Source organism: Aspergillus pseudodeflectus (genome assembly GCF_044049435.1).
Source record: "Aspergillus pseudodeflectus strain CBS 756.74 chromosome Unknown BJX68scaffold_75, whole genome shotgun sequence".
NCBI classification, from domain to species: domain Eukaryota; kingdom Fungi; phylum Ascomycota; class Eurotiomycetes; order Eurotiales; family Aspergillaceae; genus Aspergillus; species Aspergillus pseudodeflectus.
The window spans coordinates 13,730-33,854 of record NW_027263851.1 but is presented as its reverse complement, the minus strand read 5'-3'; the positions used below and the strand labels follow the sequence as shown (position 1 = coordinate 33,854).

Below are 20,125 nucleotides of genomic sequence, written 5' to 3'. Positions count from 1 at the left end.
GTTTGATTTGGGGACTGTTCTCATCCAACATGGCAGGGAGCGTGGTAGCCGATGGTAATGTATGTGGAGCCAAATTGAAGCGATCGAGTTAGTTTGATGATGAGTGGGATCGCGAAGAGAAAAGGTGGCCGTGGTCGGCGGCAACGTCAGCCAGACAAGGCTCCCAAGGCTCACATGCTGCTATTCTTAGCGCGGGGCACCTGCATACAGGCATCCAATGATCACAGGAGAAGACCAGAGTACAACCTCAGTATGTGCAGACGCTCAGAGCGCGTGACAGACGAAGTGAGATTGGATTGAAGCCGGAATTCAGCCTCAACTGCGTTGGCCCGACGGTCGCAGGGGATGCGAAGCAGCATAGGTCGCTCCCTCCCCACGAAGCAAACCGCGGCGAATAGACCCCAAAGACATCTCGTTTTTGAATCCCACTCTGTACCTATACGATGAATTGAATTTGGTACTATAATCATTTCAATCAATACCCTGTCATCGCGCTCGCCAGGAACGGCACCAGCCCGTGCTTGGCACTGTCCTTATCGGACCCCGGGAGGCTCAGCCGCGACGGTGCGAACATGCAGACGCCGCAATAATTCGCGGCTCAAACGCCAAGCGGAACGACGAAATTGTGTCTGAGAGAAAAGATCAGGATGACCCACCGCGGAGAGGAGTCATTACTCCGGCGGTATCAAAGTCGGTTTTCTTGGCCCTCATTGCGCCGGTGTACCACCGTGAGTCAGGGTGGGGCGCGTTGGGGCAATACGAGGACCATATAAACACCGGACAATCCCAGGAAAAATAGTCCCAGCGGCAACCTTAGTGATCCTCCGACATCTCCATTCCGCAGCCATCTCAACCGACATGGCGTTCCCAACTACCCCGACTACCGCGCGCCTAATCGAAGTCGCCGAGGTAGCCTTCATCAATGCGCAGATCCAGGGTGCCCGGCAGTTATTTCCCAAGGATGGATTCCTCGCTGAGCCTATTGGCGGTGGAGTGGCTGCCGTCACCAAGCCATCTTTTGGGAGGAAGCTGAACCATGTCGCCGGCTTTGGAATGGATGGCCCTGTCACGGATAAGGACCTTGGGACCATCCAGCGGCTTTACGAGAAAATTGGGGTCCCGCCGGAGATTAATCTGTGTCCTTTTGCGCATCCCAGCGCTTCGGAGGTGCTCAAAGCACGCGGGTATCAGATCTGTGCCGAGATGAATGTCTACGCTATATCCTTGCCGGACTACAAGACCGAGAGCGAAGATGGTGCTGCGGCAAGTGGTCGTCAGCCAAGCGATAACGCGAGCGAGATCATTATTTCCCATGTCTCGCCGGAGGAACATAGCACATTCATCAAACTGTCGTCTGCTGGCTTCCAAGCCGGAAACCCCGAATCAGATCTCTTCCACACACTCGCTGCGACAGCAACAATCCGCCCCGATACAACACTCTACTTCGCCAGAATCAATGGTCAGATTGCGGGAACAGGTGGGATGGCGCTGCTTGATACATCATTAGGTCGAGTGGCGGAGCTCTACATCGACAGCACGGTTCCTGACTTTCGAGGAAAGGGTATTCAGTCAGCCCTGCTGAAAGCTCGACTGGCGGAGGCGAAGAACAGTGGGTGTGAGCTAGCGGCAGTTACGACGTGGCCTACTGGAACGAGTGCGAGGAATGTCGAGCGGGCGGGGTTTAGATTGGCGTATAAAAAAGATGTATATACTATTTAGAAGCAATGGAATTCTCAAGTTAACACCAAGTCTAAGGCTAGCTCGTAAGGGATCGTTGCATTCGACCAACAGCACATTCAATTTCCCAACGTTTCCCAGTGCCATAAAGGGGCTATTCCTGCTTGGCTTAAAGATTAAAATGTACAATATAGCAAAGAGTCAGCTGGCCAGGCATCTGCTCACACATCTGGCCAGGCATCCTAGCCTTAGCCTGAGGGATATATGCTCATAATGCTTCTACAGAGACAGATTCCCTTGACAACTACATCGTCCAATCAAGCCTTCCAGGTTGCGGCGATCTGTCCTATCTGGTGATCGGTCTGATACGCATCGCACGGTCCCTAGTATAACTGCCTTTTAGATCGCCTGAGCTGCTGGCGTCCTGCTACACAGCTGACTTCCGAAATATATGAGCCCCACCAAACAGTCCAACTAGAACATTTCGCAGGTGAGAAATTGTGAGCTGCTCGTATACTTCTGCAATCCATATGTGTAGCTGGGCGCATCGCCGCGAAACAGCGGGAGTACCTGGTCTTGGAGAGAACTGGTGTGCTGAGCGCGTTGTGGGATGACAAGACGCAGTACCTCTCATCGTGGTAGGAACACTCATAGAGAGGTATATCCAACTCCTTGCCCGTAGTCCTCTCGACCGCTCCCCTCAAGGTAGCAAACCTAGTCCTCCGTTGCCTCCCCTGGACGCCAAGAACAAGGCTTAGCACCCCGTGACACACTAGGCCCTTGGAGTAGGACCTGAGCCCCATGCCATGTCCAATCCATCCTCTTGATATATTCCGCCCCGTCTCCATCATCCCATATCAGACATGAGCTCCCAAGACCCCTTCCAGCGTTTCAGCTTTGAAACAGCGGGACACATCATGCACTATCTAGATCCTCAGACCGTGATCCGTAGTGAGCGCGTCAGCAAGGGCTGGAAGGATTTTATACGAGCATGGATCGTATCGTCGGGGTTCTCTAACAACTTTGAACACCTGAAGGACACTACCGAAGAGCCTGTAAAGCGCGTTCAAAAGTTCAAGGAATTAGGTACGCGCCAGCCTCACTAGTTCCACCGTTCCTAACACGCTCGCAGCCGCCATCGAAGCCAATCTCGAATACGGCAAGCCAACAAGCGTGCGCAAGATTGAGGCGCGCGATGGTCTTCTGGTAGCAGGCAACTATGCGGTATGGCGCTCTGGCGGTGACTTCCACTGGCAGCGGCTGGACTTCAAAGAAGACGGGTCGCTCTTTCCTGTTCAAAAATTACACTGTGAGCCGCTAGCCCACCGCTGCCGAAGTTTTCTACTCAATGCGTACGGATACCTTGTCATTGAGCGCCGCGAGCTTTTGCCCAGCTATCCGAATATGAGGTAGTGTACCAAGTCTGTCTTTCCTCAGTGGGGTGATCATTCGACGTGAGCTGACCTATCTCGCTTGCAGCATCGACGTGTACTCCCTCGAAGAAGATCGAAAGCTACATACACTCAACGAGCCAGACGGACTCGATCCGCGGATTACAGGCGTCCCCCTTGCGCTCGGCGCGCAGCGGATATACTTTCGTCTCAGTAATGCAATCCAGGCATACGACCTGTTCACAGGAGCCCAGCTATACACAGCTCAATTCGCAGGGAACAGCCACAGTACTCCGGGAAGGCCTTTCGCAATCTACTGGGACCATTACACTCGCGGCTTCGCGCTTCTGCACGACGGACAGCAAGAGCTTCTCCCCGTCCTGTGGAACCGAGTCGTGCATATAATCAAGGGCGAGGACGGAACGCTCGTGCAGGAGATTACTGTTGATTCATGGCGGTTTCCGTACATTGTCGTTGCCCCTAGCCAGAAAGAGTTCGCCGTCGTGAGTGTGCGCAATGAGCCGAAAATAGCAATGGAAATGAGGATGCAGCGCTTTTCCCGCGGAGCAGATGGCCTATTCGCCGAGTTTCTGCAATCGACGGAACATGTTTTCTTGGATTTCAGGTACACGGGCCACAACATCGTCGCCATAGATCCCTTCCGGCATCTCGCCGCAATCCCGTCCGTAGCCAGGGGTATACCCGAGATATCCAGACTCGTGAGCGGCAATTTCGAGTCCGTTTTTATTCCAGACGATCCCAACGACACCCGCGCGATCGAGACCTTGTGTCGTGGCACCCTAAATGAGATAACGCTGCCACCCAAATACAGACATCACAAAAAGCGACGTCCGTTTGTTTTTAATGACAAATACCGCGAGAGTGAGATGCGGTTCGTGGATGGGGATCGGCTTCTTTATCGTACTACGCATTGCGGTAGGAAACCGGATGCATATTATCTGTTTGACTTTAGACTGAGAACGAGGGGGAATTCGTTCCCCTTATCGAAATAGCGTGGAAGTCACGTGTAAGTTGGACAAAGCGTTCTGTCGAGTTGGAGTCGTGGCGATGGCCGGGTTTACTCTGGGAGTTGGCACATCTGCTCAAACACGCTACTGGACTAAATCTGGAGGCATTACGGGTTCATGAGACTCCGCAAACCGTCTCGATTATCTGCCCCGACAAAGGGCCGATTTGCTGCGCGTCACTGGGTGGCCTGCCAGATGTGGTTAATATGCCAGCTGTGGCCTGTCACGGGTTCGCGGGTCCCCCACGCCGCTGCTCACCGACTCACCGATATCCCACCATCCCTTGTCTTCGACCCCTCCTCCCCTTCACCATTTAAGGTAACCAGGAAGCTCATTCGGCCTCGCTTTTTTTTTTTTTCTCGGCTATACAACGAAGACTCAGATGCCTCTGCCATATGGGAATACTCGAGATTACCACACCACGTCGCTTGTCGACACAGGAAACCAGAATAGGCGGCTATCGTTCTCCTTCGTAAGTCGGTGAGCCAGAACATCACCGCTAAATGCTAAGGACAGCCAATACTTTAGATTCAACCAAAGTTCACCAAGGATGCCGTGAGCAGCTCTCGCCGAGGAAGCCTGGACCCGACACACTCGGAACCGAAGCGCTTCCTCATTCCGACAAACAAAACCCTCCAAGAGCTTTTAGCTCAGGAAGACACTGATCGCGACTGGAAAATCACCATCGAAGATGACGGCCCCAAAGCGCTTCGCCTCGGGTCAATCGGTTCGGATGGCGTCCGTCGGTACGACATTCGTGGGACGTATGCGCTCTCCAACCTTCTCCAGGAACTGAGCATCGCGAATCTAGACTCGAAGACGTCCTTGCTTCTTGATGAAGCGCGGCTGTACGAGAACCCGGTTGACAGGTTGTCGCGCCTGATCAAGACGGTGTTTTGGGACAATCTCACTCGCCGCATTGATAGCACGAATATTGCTCGTGTGGCGAGGGATCCTAAGGATTGGACTGAGAAGCCCCGAGGAAGAGTATACGTACCCCCCGGTGCCCCGGAACAGTTCGAGTACTACTCCACCTACGCCAAGGACCACCCAGAGGCCGATCTCGAAGTGTGTCTATTACCCGACGAGATTACCGATGCTTACGTGCGAAACTTGAACAAGGCCCCTGGCCTGCTTGCCTTGGCAGTTGAAACCACTGTCAACCCCGAGACGAAGAAGAAAGAGTTCCGCGGCTTGCCATTTGTTGTCCCCGGCGCAAGATTCAACGAACTGTATGGCTGGGATAGCTACTTTATCGTGCTCGGTCTTCTGCGTAGTGGACGCGAGGACCTCGCCCGATCAACGATTCTCAACTTTGCATTTTGCATTGAACACTACGGAAAAGTGTTTAACGCGAACAGGACGTATTACCTCGGCCGATCACAGCCACCCTTCCTGACTGACATGGCGCTGAGCACATACGAGCACACCAAAGAGGAGCCCTGGGCACTGGATTTGCTCCGCACTGCTACACAGGCAGCCATCAAGGAGTACTACACTGTCTGGACGGCTGCTCCTCGGATTGACCCCCTTACTGGCTTGTCCCGCTACAGGGCAAGTGGCCTCGGTGTGCCCCCGGAGACAGAGAAATCGCATTTTGCACAAGTATTGAAGCCATACGCCGCGAAACACATTCTCAGCATGGAGGAGTTTATCGAAGCCTACAACTACGGTGTCATCAAAGAACCAGAGCTGGACGAGTACTTCCTCCACGACCGATCACTCCGCGAATCTGGCCACGACACGTCTTATCGTCTGGAGCACGTCTGTGCGGACCTCGTGACTGTTGACCTGAACTCTTTGCTCTACAAGTACGAGACAGACATCTCCCACATCATCCGAACATTCTTCAACGACAACTTCCCCGTCGCCTCCGGCTTCGGCAAAACCCCCCACGAAACCTCCGCAACCTGGGACCGCCGGGCCCGATTCCGCAAGGCCCAAATGAACAAGTACCTCTGGAACGACGAGGTCTCCATGTACCTCGATTACAACACCAAGACGCAACGCCAAATGCCCTACGAAAGCGTGACCACCCTCTGGCCTCTCTGGGCGCGTTGCGCGAGCCCCGCTCAAGCCGCAGCGATTGTGAACAACACCCTGTCCAAATTCGAACACTACGGCGGCCTCGCCGCGTGCACCGAGTCCTCCCGCGGACCCATCTCGCTCGAGCGCCCAAACCGCCAATGGGACTACCCCTACGGCTGGGCGCCGCACCAGATCCTCGCGTGGCGCGGTCTACAGAACTACGGGTACGAAGAGGACGCGCAGCGATTAGCATACAAGTGGCTGCACATGATGACACGGGCATTCGTCGAGTTTAACGGCGTTGTTGTCGAGAAATATGACGTTACACAGCCGGATGGGCCGCACAAGGTTGACGCGGAGTATGGGAATCAGGGGGCGGACTTTCGAGGCTTTTCGAGGGAAGGCTTTGGGTGGGCGAATGCGAGTTATCTGGTGGGACTTGATTTGATGAATACGCATATGCGCAGGGCGTTGGGGGTTTGTGTGCCGTTTGAGAAGTTGGAGGGGTCTCTGTAGTCATGTCAGACATGCATCTTTTGAGAGGAAGTTATACAAGGAGAGAATAGACATTACTTACCGGATGGAACCGTAATGAGTCCAAGTTAATGTTCCCGTTTGTTTGGAAAGCAATCTTAATGGGACTCGCCGTTCAAATCACGTTTCAAAAAAGCCACATGAAATTTTAAGAAAAGGGCCAAGTATAAGGAATATAGCGGGAAGTATTTCTGGACGATATGCCCATAAACCACATCTCGTTCAATCGATTGACTTCTACCATAACCATTCCCACCGGACCGCAACCCTAAGACCGGAGCTCGGCCGGTCTTCGCTCCTCAAAGCAAAGCACGTCGTCCCTCCCATTCATTTCAGTGCCCAAACGTCTCTCCTGTGCTACCTTGTAACCTTCACGCGTTCCGGAACAGAGCAATGTTCTCATTAAAAACATTCGCATTATCCGCGAAATTGGCAACACTCTGCCCGCCAATGTCGACCATGCTCGTGACGCCGACAGTGTTCAGATTGTAAATGGAGATGGAGGAGTCTCCTTCGATGCTCAGGATCGAGTTCTGGCATGTCTCGGGTGAGGATGGAGGTGCGCATGCTGATGATGTTGTTAGTGATTGCGAACTGTTATGGGGATCGCTGTTCAAGTCAAAGGAAGGAGGGCATATAGAGAGAGAGAGAAAGAGAGGGAAAGGTAAACAGGGTGTACTTACTGGCATCATTATTGATAAAGAATGAGTAGAGCCCAGCACCATAGACAAGGATATCCTTCGAGTCTACAACGCGGAGACCCCATCCATCAGCGCACCGGCCTTCCTTGCCTGCGCAGGATTCTGCGAAGTCAGGGTCGTGAAGAGATTCGACAGGTGGGAAGGGCAGAGTAGCGTCGGGGTTGGGTTGATAGTATCTGGCAGGAGTGGATTCCAAGTTAGAAGCTGGTTTACCAACAGGGGCTTCAATGAACTTACGCGGTCTCCGTCTGAATTTGGCCCATGTAGATCTTTTGCGTGTTGACGAATTGGTATTCGTACAACACGTTGTGCTCGACCGAAGTGCCGGACCTGGAAGCAACGGTAAGCGGGGACCCAGGTAAACGGGACAGGGGACCCTGAACAGGGAGGAAGGGGCAGCAGGAACTTACAGCCAGATGTTTCCCTCGGCACTCTCGACGAGTAACCCACGACCGCTGTAAATCGTAATCTGGCCATCGCCGTCAATGTCACTGCAACAGTCAGTAAAGAATCCCTACGAACAAGAATAGGACGACAAACTGATCAGCCACCCAAAGCCAGGTGTTCTCCATATAGATCCCGGAGGCCCCTTCGGTAATATGCATCAGCATATACGCGACAATGCACTGCGTCCTGGGCTGGTTGGGCGGGATCGGTGTATCCCTCGACACGAGACACTGCTCAGTCTGCTGAAGAGAACCCGTGAATCCTCCAATCCGAATATGGACCTCCCACATGCCCGAGGGCTCGTCAGCTGGGGACGCAAGGTTCCACTGAACGAGAATGGCGCCGGCTTGCGGTCCGCGCGTGCTGAGGATCATATCAGACCACTCGACCCTGCCCGTCTCGCCGACTTCGCCGACCTGCACCACTGGCTGGGGATTCTCCATGTCGTTGAAGAAGTCGCCGCTGGAAATGATGACTGGGAGTGCTTCGCCGATGATTCGAGAGCCCGCGGGGATTTTCAGCGTCTCGGTGACAACGTACATGCCTGCGTCCACGTAGAGAATCTTGTTAGACGCCGCGGCTTCGTTGATTGCTGCCTGCAACGCTGCTGTATCATCCGTTTGGCCATCGCCGGTTGCACCGCTTGCTCGGGCACTCAGGAACGAGGAAGCGCTCTCGGATTGATATGTCGGGCGAGATTGCTCATAGTATCTGTTTCCCTGGACGAGACTGGCGGGTCTGGCGTTGGCAATAAACGTGTCCGCAAAGCTTGTGGGCCCATCAGGAAGGTAACTGTGGCCTTGGCCCCAAGCCTCGATGACAGAGTTGGAGCCCTGAAGCAGAGTCGTTCCATTCCCTCCAACAACAACGGGCACATTCTGAATGTCAATATTCTCGAGAATGACGCTCCCCGCAGTAGCTGGCTGCGAGGTTGAATCACGGACCGTTTGGATACCAACCTGGACGTTGTTGAATGAACTATCCAAAACAACGATTGAACCGACTGCCTGTTGATCATGGCCTCCTTCGGTAATGTCGATTCCAACCTCGCAGTCGTTGATGTTGATGTTCTTGTAGGTCCAGCCCCAGTCCCAGAAGTGGCTGATGGCAGTGGCAGCATTGTTAAAGGTCAAGTTCCGCAGAGTAAACTGCTGGTTGCCCAGCGCGGCGCCAATGTTTCCACCATTGAACACAAGATCAGCCATGAAACCGCCCGAGCCTGGTTCATATCTGTTAGCCCTATCCTGGCTCAAATATGGGCCGTGGGGAAATGTAGCATACCACTTTCACAGAAAACACCCTGGTGCCTATTGTTCGGCGCATCACTCATCTCAAAGACCATGTTTTGGAGACTTGTTGCCTGTGCGGTGGGCCAATGGATACCGCTCACTTCATTCCCCGCAGGGATATCTGTAGTATCCAGAACCAGGTTACGAACTGTTCTGAAAAACACAGTGGTCGAGATCCAATTCAGGTCAGATGTAAAGTAGGGGTTGGAGTCGATCAAAGACCCGCCCTGGAACTTGGCAGAGCCCTTGATAACGGGGAGATCGTTGGCGTCTCCGATGATATGCGTCAAGTAATAGTCGAAGATCGGAGCCGAGATGATGTATGTTCCGGGCGGGAAGTACACCAGCGCCGGCATGGTCGTGTCTCCAAGGCACCCCTGGCCGCAACGAGGGCCTGTTGCAATGGCAGATTGGATTGCGGCGGTATCATCCGTGACACCATCACCTAAACTAGTTCAGTACATCGCGTAACATGAAAGGTACACTGCATACCTTTGGCACCAAAGTCCTTCACGTTCCGAAACACCTCGTAACCATCCGGGGCATAGGGTGCGACACCCTGGTGGTCAATCGACTCCATCCAGTAAGAGCCAGCTGCAGGTGCCTGCCTTTTGCTCATGGCATGTGACGCTTCGTAGTCCACAGCCACGCTGCCGCCTTGTAGGGCAGCATGTTCCCTTGCGGTCACACCAGGCCGTGGGTGCAAAACATATGAACTGGCGGATAGCGCCAGTGGCACGAGAAGTAAAGGACTAGGGCGAACCATGGTCAATTTAGTCGAAGAGTCAAGGTGAGCTGCGTGGTTGAGTACGGGCAGTGCGAGGTGTTTGGCTCTGCCTTGGGGTTGACCTGGGGTGCGCTCAAATGCTTTTATATATTTCTGTCGACACTACGGCCAAAGTGAATCGGACCAGGGGAGGTTCATCACCTCCATTCTTCTGTGTCTCCCGAGTCTTTCATGCCTCACGATCCTATACCCGACAGTCCGCGTGAAGGATGAAGTCAGTCCCAGTGTCTAATGACTGTCCCGGCTGCCTCGCCCGAAGCCCGAAACGCAGCCTCCCGAATTACTCTGTATTCTGGGCCTATCAGCGTTGCACGGAAGTCGGAAACCTTGTTATATTACCCCCGCCGTTCCTGAGACGGCGGACTCAAACCGAGTTAGCGACGACCTTGGCGCGCGCCCTTACAGACCAAAGTTTGTCCGTCACTCCCCGCCTTTGAGGATGATGCATTCCCTAGACATCCGGAGCTTGCAAGCACTCCCGGTGTACTTGAAAAAAAAAAAAAAAAAAAGTTGGCATGAATTCACACCAGATGGTGGTTGGGAGTGCTAACAAGGCATACTCAACTACGAAGACAGTGCAAACCCACCTTATGCTCTCAATACGAAAACTCGAAGCAAAATTATATCTATACCAGGTCCCATATTCTCTTCAGGTAGACCAGAATTGCCGCCTTTCAAAGACCTAAGCTGGTTTAAGCCACAAACAGCTCTTATCCGCGCTTCCGCGAGGATGTCTCCAAGCCAAGACACGTAGATTAAAAGGGTGATGCGGAGGATCTTCATCTCCGTATTCTCCTGGAAGCTAGCGAGATTGCGGGGTTACATTTGCCAGTCACCCACGTATTTTGCCCCGCAAAGACTCCATGCACGCTCCTTGCCTGCAGAAGTTGAGTACATTCTCGCCCCAGACACTGACATCTTCGCCGACGGGCCGCAAATTTCTCTGCGCCGGACCTCAGGCGTTGGACACGGAATACCAGGTTGGTGACGATTTCAATTCGAATCCCTGTACATACCTACCCAGCTCCCCACTGGACACGATCGCTCCGGTTGATTTGGTAGAAGGCCATACGTCATACCGGCAAGCGCCGCGACATCCCGCGAGTCCCCCGGTTCTGCACCATCCCACGTGGCGTGTGCATGGAAATCGTCCCTGAGCTGAGGTCATGCTCGTCGGTGTGCCAGGGGTTCATGCCTCACGCGCAGGATAAGTCCCCAGGAGACAATACCTCCTACCCTGGTTCCGTCAACCTTCCCATCGCGGCGTTTGTAGGGTTGATGATGACAGAGGCGTATACCATTGTTGACATTCGACGAGATGTTACGAAGCGCCAAACAAAGACTGCAATGGGCCACTGCCTCTCCAATACGAGGAGCACTGCTTTGCTTATGTTATTTTAACGGCTAAGTGTCCTAGGAGTAGGCTTGAAAGACCAGCTGGTGAGGATGGATATGCCGTACGGGTGGGAAATCTCGCCACTACTGGGCTTCAGCCAGAAGAGTGACTTTAGCTAGGAAAGGGCCATCTGGTGCAGGTCCAGCAATGTCCCTTGCTGTGTGGCGGTATGGTGTGTCATGCAGCAACACTTCCTGGCGGCGTCATCGATACATGAGCTTTGGTCGTGCGACAGTCATATTATCGAAGGAAGCATTAATGACGCTACCAGTACCAGTCTCCACTGCGTCTAATATATCCTCTCATCTCGGCTCTTATTCGTTCATCGTGCACGGACGTGACCGCGGTGTCTGAGGCCCACCTGCTTCCCGAAAATCCGCGCCTGTACATGAAAGACTCCGACCCTCTCGCTGATCGTCCGGGAAGATTCTTCACTACTGCTTCGAGAAGGAATCCTGCAGAAAACAAGGAATAGTTGTCCAGGTATCATTCCTGCGATGCTAAAGGGCTCTGGGGTTCCACCTTTTAGTTCTTCTTTGTTTCTGTGGGGCATCTTGAGCCATTCAGCCCTCCGGCATTCCGCGAACCCTGTCCAACCATCACCCCGCATTTCAGGCATATTGCAAACTACTTCTCCCACACGGTTTCAAGGAGAGGGGTGGGGGAGGAAGGCGCCGGGTAAGACTCACCTACCCCGGGGGCGAATGCAGGAACGCGCGTAAATATCAGGAGCGAGGGGAAACACCGCCGATCACCACTTTAGGAGGAAGGACAGTGCCTCAATTGTCCAGATGGAGGAGAATGAAGTCCTTGCCCTCCCGGCAGCGAGGTGTCATAGTCTCTACCAGATGACGAGGTTATACCAAGGGCCAAGCACTTATAAATACACCCTTCGTTTCCCCCTTCCTATGGCTTCGTTTAGAAAGAAACAATAAGTATCAAAGCTCATCATCCATCGTTTCCACAACGTCAAACGCGGAACATCACAATGCCACCAGTCCGGGCGATGGCTATGCGCGGATTGCTCCTATGCGCCTCGTCGGCTTTAGCTCAAGCTGCCTATGTTCTAAAGGAAGACTTTGGCACCCCCGCGGAATTCCTCGACAAGTTTGACTTTTTCACAGTGAGTACCTCAATGCGAAGTCAAGATGTGAGCCGCGCTAACCTCTCTGCTTGTAGGAACCGGACCCAACCCATGGCTTCGTGGAGTATGTTGACAAGGCGACTGCGGAAACCACAGGATTGGTGAACACCAATAATGACTTCGTGTACATGGGCGTGGACTCTACGACCATGGCGCCCCAGGACGGTCGGAAAAGCGTCAGGATCACCAGCAAAGGCGTATATAACCACGGCCTCGTCATCATCGATCTCACACACATGCCGGGGAATGCATGCGGATCTTGGCCAGCTTTGTGCGCACTGCCCTTTCTCTCACTACCTCTATCCTGACACACCGCCGCTAACCGTTGAGAGTATACAGTTGGATGGTTGGTCCCGACTGGCCAGCCGGAGGCGAAATCGACATCATCGAGGGCGTCAGCCTGCTGGACTACAATGCCGTAGCCCTGCACACAACAACGGGCTGCACCATCGACGACAGCGGCTTTACGGGCGATATCCAGACCACAAACTGCTACTACAGGGCACCAGAGCAAGCGAGCAATGTTGGCTGTGGCATCAAGATCCCGTCCCCGCAGTCGTTTGGAGACGGGTTCAATGCCGCCGGCGGCGGGGTCTATGCAACTGAGTGGACGAGCACTGGGTTTAAGACGTGGTTCTTCAACCGCGACGCTGTGCCCGCGGATATTACCGCAGGGAATCCGGATCCATCGAGCTGGCCAGTTCCGGACGCGGCATTTGCAGGGGACTGCAACTTTGAGCGACACTTTTGGGACATGCAGATTGTGTTTGATACCACGTTTTGCGGGGACTGGGCGGGGAATCCGGACGTCTGGGCCAATTCGGGTAATTGTGCAAGTCTGGCTCCGACCTGCCAGGAGTATGTGGCGAATAATCCGGCCGCGTTTGAGCAGTCGTACTGGGAGGTTGTTTCACTCAAGGTCTACGAGGACAGTAATAGTACGCAGACTGCGGCAGGAGGGGCATTTTCGTCTGCCCAGAGAAGTCGAGTCATGAGGAACCTGTCGGCTTGAGGATGTACTTTGCGATCACAGGTTTGTTTTTTTATGTATTGGTAACGATACGAAAGAGTCTTGGCTCTTGACATGTGATGATATTTCGTATGCTATGTACATCCCCTTATAAATCCCTTTAGGTGCATATTTCCTAAATATACCAGTAGGACTAAGCACATTTGCGAACTACCAGAAACCATGGCAGCACCAGGAGTTCCGTGGAATCACACAGCCAAAGGTGCGAACCACTGCCTGTATTCCTGTATCATGAGCTAACTAAAGAACAACAGTCGTGAGCTAGGTGTATCTCTAGTTTCTCCAAGCAACAGACTTCATAGGCACCGGCATAGTTGACCGAGTGGTTCAGCCGGCGTATTCCATCCAATATTTGACCACCCTATACAGAGCAGTCGCCACAATTATAACCAGTTTTACTCGCTGTGGCGATACATGCATGTCCTGGCACCGTTCTCAATCGGAGAATCCCCGCGACCCTATCCCCTCCCTCCGACGGGGGTCCAGGTTACCTAGTGAGTATATGGGATGATTCAACTGGGCTGGATAAGGTGGGGTCCGCTGTGAATGATAGTGTGAACTCTTAATATTACAATAGAGTAGACACTATGCGAAGGAGAGTCTATAGTCATATTTGGGGAAAGATATTGCCCTTGTGGCCTGTTTCTTCAGCCGGTTGTTCTTGCAAAAGCCGAAGCGCAGGCGACCATACTTCCTTGCAGGTAACAGGAGCCTAATGCCTGGACTTTCCCCACCTGGAGAGCTGTGGATAGATAGTACCTGTCTATAACGTCGTATTCGCGAGTTTGCGCTTTCCCTGGTTCGAGGAAATGTGGCCTGGTGAAGCAACGCATGTTCGGCTCTCTCGGCTATACTCGAGATGTCCTAACTCGAGTCGCTTTTAGTAGAGGTAAGGGATGTGGTTGACTTCAAGGATGACTTTGCCCCGGAATTTTTCCACCTCTTTGCCTCTGCCCTAATGATTAGGTGAAACGACGCTAGTAGTATCTCCATCCTCCGCGACATTCCGCCATTCCGCGGCGGGGCAATTCCAGGAAAGCCCCGGAACCTCAGTTCAAGAAAGGAGGAAATGACAGGGGCACAAGCAATAATGACAGGATTGCGGAGGACCCGCTCATTCCAATAAAGTTTCACATTATTGGTCCCATTCATGTCCTTCGACCAGGGCAAGTGCCGGCGTCATGCAGCAAGAAGTTAGACTAAGCGGAGTTCAGGGGACCACTATCCTTCAGCACGCGGCTTTTGCTTTGTGGGGTCTTTTAAGGGATGCGTTTTTGACGAGATGTGGGGTGGTCAATTGGCCACTAACCCCCTCCTAGATTGTTCACAGCGCTTGATATCTTCGGGAAGCTGCCCAAGCCGATCTTCCGCGTGTCAATCAGTTCACGGGACAAGCTGGGTTCCGTACGGTGTATTCATGGGGTGCGTTGCACTTCCTGGTCATATGCGGGGCATGCATGGTCGGGCGTTGTCTGGGGAAATTTAGTTCCAACCTTGGCAGCCAACTGGCCCGTCAAATCGGAAGAATCTCCGATACTGCATATCAATATCATCAACATCCTGAGGTGGAGGGGTCACTAGTCTCAAAAATGCCGACCATTATGCAATCGCTCCAAATTCAGGGTGTGGTGAGGGGTTCAGGGTAACCAGAAGCATGGCAACCCTTAATGGCATTAATGCCAGTCGCCTCTTTCGGCGAGTGCCTGGAGCAATATTTAAGGGGATGCTGCACCTGCTATTCTGAGAGATCTTGGTTGATACCAAACTTTCGCCAGACGACTTCCCACATTTCACTTTTCTCGTCCGCATCCCCTTGTCTAGTATCTCTTGCCTTGACCGGCGTGCATCATGCGCATCTTGGATATTCTGTCCGCCTTCCCGGCGCTCCTGCAGCTCGTCAATGCCCAGGGTGAATTCAATTTCCCGTGCGCTCCTCTGACGATTCAACGTTCCGATCCCATCGTGAATCCTGGCGCACCTGGCGGTCATACCCATGCGATCATCGGTGGCTCGGCCTTCAGCCGCAGCATGTCCAATGAGGCTGCTCCCAATGCGAGAGATACCACGTGCGCTATAGAGATCGACCGTTCCAACTATTGGCAGCCTCAGTTGTACCATATTCGATCTGATGGGCAGTTTGAGACTGTCCAATTCCAGGGATCTGTAAAGCCTTCCGCTCTCCTCCCCCTCCTCCTCGCCATATCCACCATCAACAATGGCAGAAGGTGCACTCCAAACTGACTCTGTATTCACTGTATACATAGGCTGCGTACTATCTCAACCGCGTCTGTGATTACGCTCCCGGAAAGACCTCCTGTGCTCGAGGCGAATATCCCCGGGCTCCTCCGGCTGGCCTCCGTATTCTCGCCGGCGATCCATTCCTGCGGTACGTACTCTATCATCTCGCTCTGCTACCTATGGCTCAGCTATGGTTTCGCTCTACTGATTGATCGACCGTCTGATTCCTCGTTATAGTTCCTACAACGATACGTTTGAGATGCGTGCTATGTCTCATGTCTGCTTGGCAGCGAGTGGGCCAAGCTCGGAGACTCATGCACTACCGACGCGCCCCTGCGCCCGCATTCGAGCGCAGTCATTCTTCCCGTCGTGCTGGGATGGGGCTAACCTCGATAGTCCCAACCATAAAAGCCATGTAAGTGTCTGAATACACCAACTGTCATATCATCCGGATTTCCTCTTCCTTTTCCTTTGATCCTTTTTGCCTCATCTGCCCTGCTCTGAAACATTCACGCTCACGGTATATTCCCGTCCATAGATGTCTTACCCCGCGATCGGCGACTACAACACCGGTGTCTGCCCCCAGTCCCACCCCATCGCCATCATCTCCATCTTCCTCGAGTTCTTCTACGACACCGCCCGGTACTCGGACTGGGAGAACCTAGTCTACGCAATGGGCGATCGAACCGGATACGGTCTGCACGCGGACTTCGTCAACGGATGGACCGACATCAACGCCCTGGGCAATGCGTTTAGGACCTGCTCTGGTGGAGATCTTACTCTCAATTCCCCCGGGTGCTCCATTACGAAGGGGAAGCTGATTCCCGCCGGACCTAAGAACCTTGAAGTCCCGGCACCGCAGGAGGATCTGGGGCTGCAGGCGCCTCTGAGGGCTCTTCCGGGGAATAACCCTGTTACGGGGAGTCCTAGCGATAGGGTTAATTAGGATCTGTGTGGCGCATGTGAGGGTGGCTGTGCTGAGGGGATTAGCATGGGCCGTGATGGGTAGCGTACGGTTTTATGCGCGCCACGATTGCCTAGTGTGTATGTAGCTTAACCAATGGTTCCTATTGTGCTTGCGCAATTGAAATGTGTTCTCGTTTAGGTGTCCGGTGAGAATTGGTGGCCAATATCAGAATACCAGGTGCCCTCTAAGATGTACATACTATCTTCTCCGGTGGGAGATACCGTAAGGCTTTATAAATGCATCATGACATATCTCACATGGCCAGGAATTGGCGTCTCCGAAAACTGCCGGGTGTTATTGGTTTTCTTGGGTACGTGACTCTCAAGAAATCCTTTACCCTAGAGGTTTCGTTACTCATCCAATGGCCCTCTGGTCTAGGTGTCACCGTTCAGTCTTGCAAGTAATTCTCCAGCGCGAAATTTCGGCGCTTACTTGCTACCGTCTGCACTTAGCTATTACAACACTTAATCCCGTTTTACTTAGGCCCTTCACTTTTTTTGGATCCTTGTTTCGCCCTTGAGGAGAACGTATTTAGATATTGCATTAGCTGTGTACATAATCTCCTAGCTTCATTATCATTTGGCCACAACTTAGAAGAAAGTTACCATATCAAGTCAGAAAGTCTGTCGCTACCAATCGATAGATTACTGCTAAGGGGGCTAGAAAGTGGGAATCAGCTCCCTCCAGGGAGCAAGCAGTTTCTTGATCACCTCTCGGTACCGAACCAGCCAAAGGGCACCTGCAGCGACGACATATGTTCCCACGGATATCACAATGAATGTGATTATGAAGGGGGTTCGAGATGCAGACGACTCATCACCAGGGTCAAATAGATGCATGCCGTAGAACGACTTGTGAAGGCTAAGGGTAAGCAACCAATTCGCAGACAGGGAGAGAAGCTAGCGGGAAGAGAAAAACGTACGGTGACGAAGCTCATTGGGAGATAAAAGATGGTGGCTACAGTGAACACTAGAATGTAGCGGTTCTGCAGGGCACTGTTCTCGGCCAGGCTAGTTCCCCTGGATGCCTCTCTAACTGAGGTGGCATTGAATAGCTACGCGCCTGTGAGTTAATCCTCCGCTATAAGGATGAGGATTGCATAAGCAATAAGGAGAGACTCACACCATCCCGAAGACTTTTTATCTCTTCATTGTTTCTCTCGATTCGATCCAGCAAGGGCTGGAAGAGGGCCTCGCTGTCGGCAACAAGACGAGCCAGGATTTTATCCAGTTGTTGCAGCTCTTGGGATCTCTCCACTAGATTATCCTCAGTCATGCCTTCCCGCATGGAGTCTATCACCTCGTGGGCTTTTTCTGCTATGCTCTTCACGTCCCGTACAGTCTCACTAACCCAATTCCGACATAGGCGAAGGGCCTGAAGAATGGTGAAATATTCCTCGGACTTGGAAAAATCGCCACTGTCGAACATAAGCTCCCGTCTTCTATCTGGAGTAAGCCGTTCGAGCTATGCGCGTGTTAGCGGAAGAAAAAAAAAAGGGGGGGGGATAGATTTGTTTGAGTGGACTCACAGAAATGCCAAAGCGGCTGTCGAGATTATCTAGTGAGCATGACCATTTTTTGGCAATGATCTCTAGACCCAAAGACACCTCGGCCAGGAACACGGCGACTCCTGTCAAAGAGCCGCAGCGGGACGACTGCAGCCTTTTCCTTAGACCATTCGCGGGATAATTAGAGTCGTGCGCATACCCAGCCTCATTATCTAACAAGGTGACGATCGTATACTGTGGAAGCCTGGTATGGGTTGTTGTACGCGCTGCAAGAGCATGTCGCATCTCAGACAGTTGGAATTCCCGGTCATTACCAGCACTTGTCGTGTATGGGATCACCGCGTGACCTCGCTCCAAGCGCAAGCCAGTCTCATGGGGATTCCCACGAGATCTTCTGTCGATCTCCTCATCAGCATCATCCATGTCCATCCAGCGGACTTGAAACACGAGTAACAGCTCCCCTGGCGAAAAGGCTTTGCAGCAGGAAATATTGTCTAGCTGTCCCCAACTGCTCGCATATCCAAGAACAAAGAGCACTCCCGATCTTTCTATTGTCCATACTGTGCCGAAGCCGGGGTTTGTCGTATAGTTCGTTACATCTGGATGATGGAGCTGCCACAAAATAAACGCAATAGCCTGAACAGGCAGCACATCAACTCGCCAAACTTCAATATGTCTACTGCCCATGCCTCGATTAGTGCTGATCCAGAGTATAGGGCACCTTATTTTCGTGTCTCACGTACAGGATGCGACCGTATAAGCTTTCCAGCCACGGGTTGTCGATTGCGGTATTTGGCTGCTTCTTGAAGATAAACTCTTGTAGCAAGTGACCATCCTAAAAACTACAATTAGCACTATCGCGCCGGGATCTAGGGCATTGTTGTCTACTAGTAACCCAGTGCATACCTTGTGCCTCTTATCTCTAACTACAGGATCCCCCTGCGAGTTATATTGCATCTCCAAGCTGGCAATTTCGAGAGATACCCGAGAAGAATACGGGAAGAGCCAGTTGAAGTATACGGAGTCCTCGTCAGAGATAGGGCAGTCACCCGATTCCTCAACGTTGGCCATTAGTTTCCTGGGCCACGCATGCATTAACCTCTCGATGCCATCCGTGAGAGCAAGGAGCACGGGGTGTGTGCTTTCGATCACGCCCTGGGCGACAGCAATCGGTGTGGCGGATATCTGGACAATATCTGTGTGTTTAGAGGTAGCATACAAGGCTCCTCTAATAAGCTCGCCCATGGTTTGCAGTCTCGGTTCGTCTGGGACTAATGATTGATACCATGCGTGAAGCTCACGGGCATCCCAATCGGATTCGCGGGGCGGAAACTCTAGAATCGCCTCTTTGGCGGTGGAGCTATGATCCAGCCGGCTCAGCTGTTCGCTGTGCCTTGCAAGTTCAGATTTTATCGAGTTGAGGGTTTCCGCGATGTCCTTGACCTCTTTGAATAATGCAAGGATTGGCCCCGTCGTGCTATCTGGTGCCGCGGCGTTTTGACTTGTGGACGCCCCTGGAGCATCCTTTGAGGTATTATCTGGTGTCATTTGCGGCAATAGGTATCGAGTGATCGATGAGGTGAAATGACCGAGTGTGATGGAGAGAGAATGAAGTGAGGGGGTGGGCAGCTGAGGCTGGCTGAGGATTAGACACTCCGTAAGCGCCGCGCGTTAAAACAGGCCAAGCAATGAAAATAGCAAAAATAGAACTCGTACTTCGTGCCGAAAATCAGCCAATGAACATTATCCATACTATCCGAATTATATTAACAATGTGAGGCAAAAAAGAAGACCACAGACCAACAGATCCCATTATAGATGTTAGATCTAGGAGACATCCTTCACAGGGGCTGCGCCCTGGAGATGCGGACACTGCTAGAAATTATCGGTGCGAATTTTTCGACCAACATCGCAGATACACTTAGCAAAAGACCTGCTAGCACTATAAAGCAGAAAGATGG

At 52.6% G+C, this 20,125-nt stretch overlaps 7 protein-coding genes across 7 annotated transcripts; 5 read left to right on the top strand and 2 right to left on the bottom strand.

The window, feature by feature from the left end:
- The first annotated feature begins 811 nt into the window (after positions 1 to 811).
- Positions 812 to 1,743, top strand: BJX68DRAFT_247873 (GNAT family N-acetyltransferase). The gene has a single exon (XM_071041830.1). The coding sequence runs from the start codon at positions 859 to 861 to the stop codon at positions 1,717 to 1,719; it is 861 nt and encodes a 286-aa protein (XP_070893465.1). The 5' UTR covers positions 812 to 858; the 3' UTR covers positions 1,720 to 1,743.
- Positions 1,744 to 3,275: 1,532 nt separating this feature from the next.
- On the top strand, positions 3,276 to 4,354 carry BJX68DRAFT_247872 (uncharacterized protein). Its single transcript, XM_071041829.1, has one exon. The coding sequence runs from the start codon at positions 3,602 to 3,604 to the stop codon at positions 4,079 to 4,081; it is 480 nt and encodes a 159-aa protein (XP_070893464.1). The 5' UTR covers positions 3,276 to 3,601; the 3' UTR covers positions 4,082 to 4,354.
- Positions 4,355 to 4,442: 88 nt separating this feature from the next.
- On the top strand, positions 4,443 to 6,702 carry BJX68DRAFT_247871 (alpha,alpha-trehalase). The gene is made up of 2 exons (XM_071041828.1): positions 4,443 to 4,568; positions 4,625 to 6,702. Exons 1-2 carry the CDS (start codon positions 4,479 to 4,481, stop codon positions 6,638 to 6,640), a joined length of 2,106 nt encoding a protein of 701 aa, XP_070893463.1. The 5' UTR covers positions 4,443 to 4,478; the 3' UTR covers positions 6,641 to 6,702.
- Positions 6,703 to 6,892: 190 nt separating this feature from the next.
- BJX68DRAFT_279428 (glycoside hydrolase family 55 protein) lies at positions 6,893 to 9,861 on the bottom strand (the record flags this gene model as incomplete). Its single annotated transcript, XM_071048735.1, has 7 exons — positions 6,893 to 7,226; positions 7,342 to 7,535; positions 7,597 to 7,689; positions 7,770 to 7,850; positions 7,900 to 9,025; positions 9,088 to 9,540; positions 9,588 to 9,861. 7 exons carry the CDS (start codon positions 9,859 to 9,861, stop codon positions 7,030 to 7,032), a joined length of 2,418 nt encoding a protein of 805 aa, XP_070893462.1. The 3' UTR covers positions 6,893 to 7,029.
- Positions 9,862 to 12,266: 2,405 nt separating this feature from the next.
- BJX68DRAFT_272167 (glycoside hydrolase family 16 protein) lies at positions 12,267 to 13,434 on the top strand (the record flags this gene model as incomplete). The annotated part of the gene is made up of 3 exons (XM_071047144.1): positions 12,267 to 12,401; positions 12,458 to 12,693; positions 12,762 to 13,434. The coding sequence occupies 3 exons, from the start codon at positions 12,267 to 12,269 to the stop codon at positions 13,432 to 13,434; spliced, it is 1,044 nt and encodes a 347-aa protein (XP_070893461.1).
- A 1,866-nt stretch (positions 13,435 to 15,300) lies between these two features.
- Positions 15,301 to 16,636, top strand: BJX68DRAFT_272166 (DUF1996 domain-containing protein; the record flags this gene model as incomplete). The annotated part of the gene is made up of 4 exons (XM_071047143.1): positions 15,301 to 15,615; positions 15,717 to 15,838; positions 15,928 to 16,105; positions 16,229 to 16,636. 4 exons carry the CDS (start codon positions 15,301 to 15,303, stop codon positions 16,634 to 16,636), a joined length of 1,023 nt encoding a protein of 340 aa, XP_070893460.1.
- A 567-nt stretch (positions 16,637 to 17,203) lies between these two features.
- On the bottom strand, positions 17,204 to 19,759 carry BJX68DRAFT_198670 (uncharacterized protein). The gene is made up of 6 exons (XM_071037530.1): positions 19,071 to 19,759; positions 18,908 to 18,999; positions 18,186 to 18,843; positions 17,780 to 18,121; positions 17,580 to 17,711; positions 17,204 to 17,508 (listed from the first exon to the last, which is right to left on the bottom strand). Exons 1-6 carry the CDS (start codon positions 19,710 to 19,712, stop codon positions 17,317 to 17,319), a joined length of 2,058 nt encoding a protein of 685 aa, XP_070893459.1. The 5' UTR covers positions 19,713 to 19,759; the 3' UTR covers positions 17,204 to 17,316.
- Positions 19,760 to 20,125: the final 366 nt, after the last annotated feature.

What these genes read in the sequence shown, in the direction of transcription:
- BJX68DRAFT_247872 (XM_071041829.1), top strand. Translation starts at nt 3,602, where the DNA reads ATGGAAATGAGGATGCAGCGCTTTTCCCGCGGAGCAGATGGCCTATTC.
- BJX68DRAFT_198670 (XM_071037530.1), bottom strand. Translation starts at nt 19,712, where the DNA reads ATGACACCAGATAATACCTCAAAGGATGCTCCAGGGGCGTCCACAAGT. An exon ending in TTAGAGATAAGAGGCACAAG is followed by an intron (nt 19,000 to 19,070) that starts GTATGCACTGGG and finishes TGTAGTTTTTAG; the next exon opens with GATGGTCACTTGCTACAAGA. An exon ending in TCCCAATGAGCTTCGTCACC is followed by an intron (nt 17,509 to 17,579) that starts GTACGTTTTTCT and finishes AGCCTTCACAAG; the next exon opens with TCGTTCTACGGCATGCATCT.
- BJX68DRAFT_247871 (XM_071041828.1), top strand. Translation starts at nt 4,479, where the DNA reads ATGCCTCTGCCATATGGGAATACTCGAGATTACCACACCACGTCGCTT. An exon ending in GGCGGCTATCGTTCTCCTTC is followed by an intron (nt 4,569 to 4,624) that starts GTAAGTCGGTGA and finishes CCAATACTTTAG; the next exon opens with ATTCAACCAAAGTTCACCAA.
- BJX68DRAFT_247873 (XM_071041830.1), top strand. Translation starts at nt 859, where the DNA reads ATGGCGTTCCCAACTACCCCGACTACCGCGCGCCTAATCGAAGTCGCC.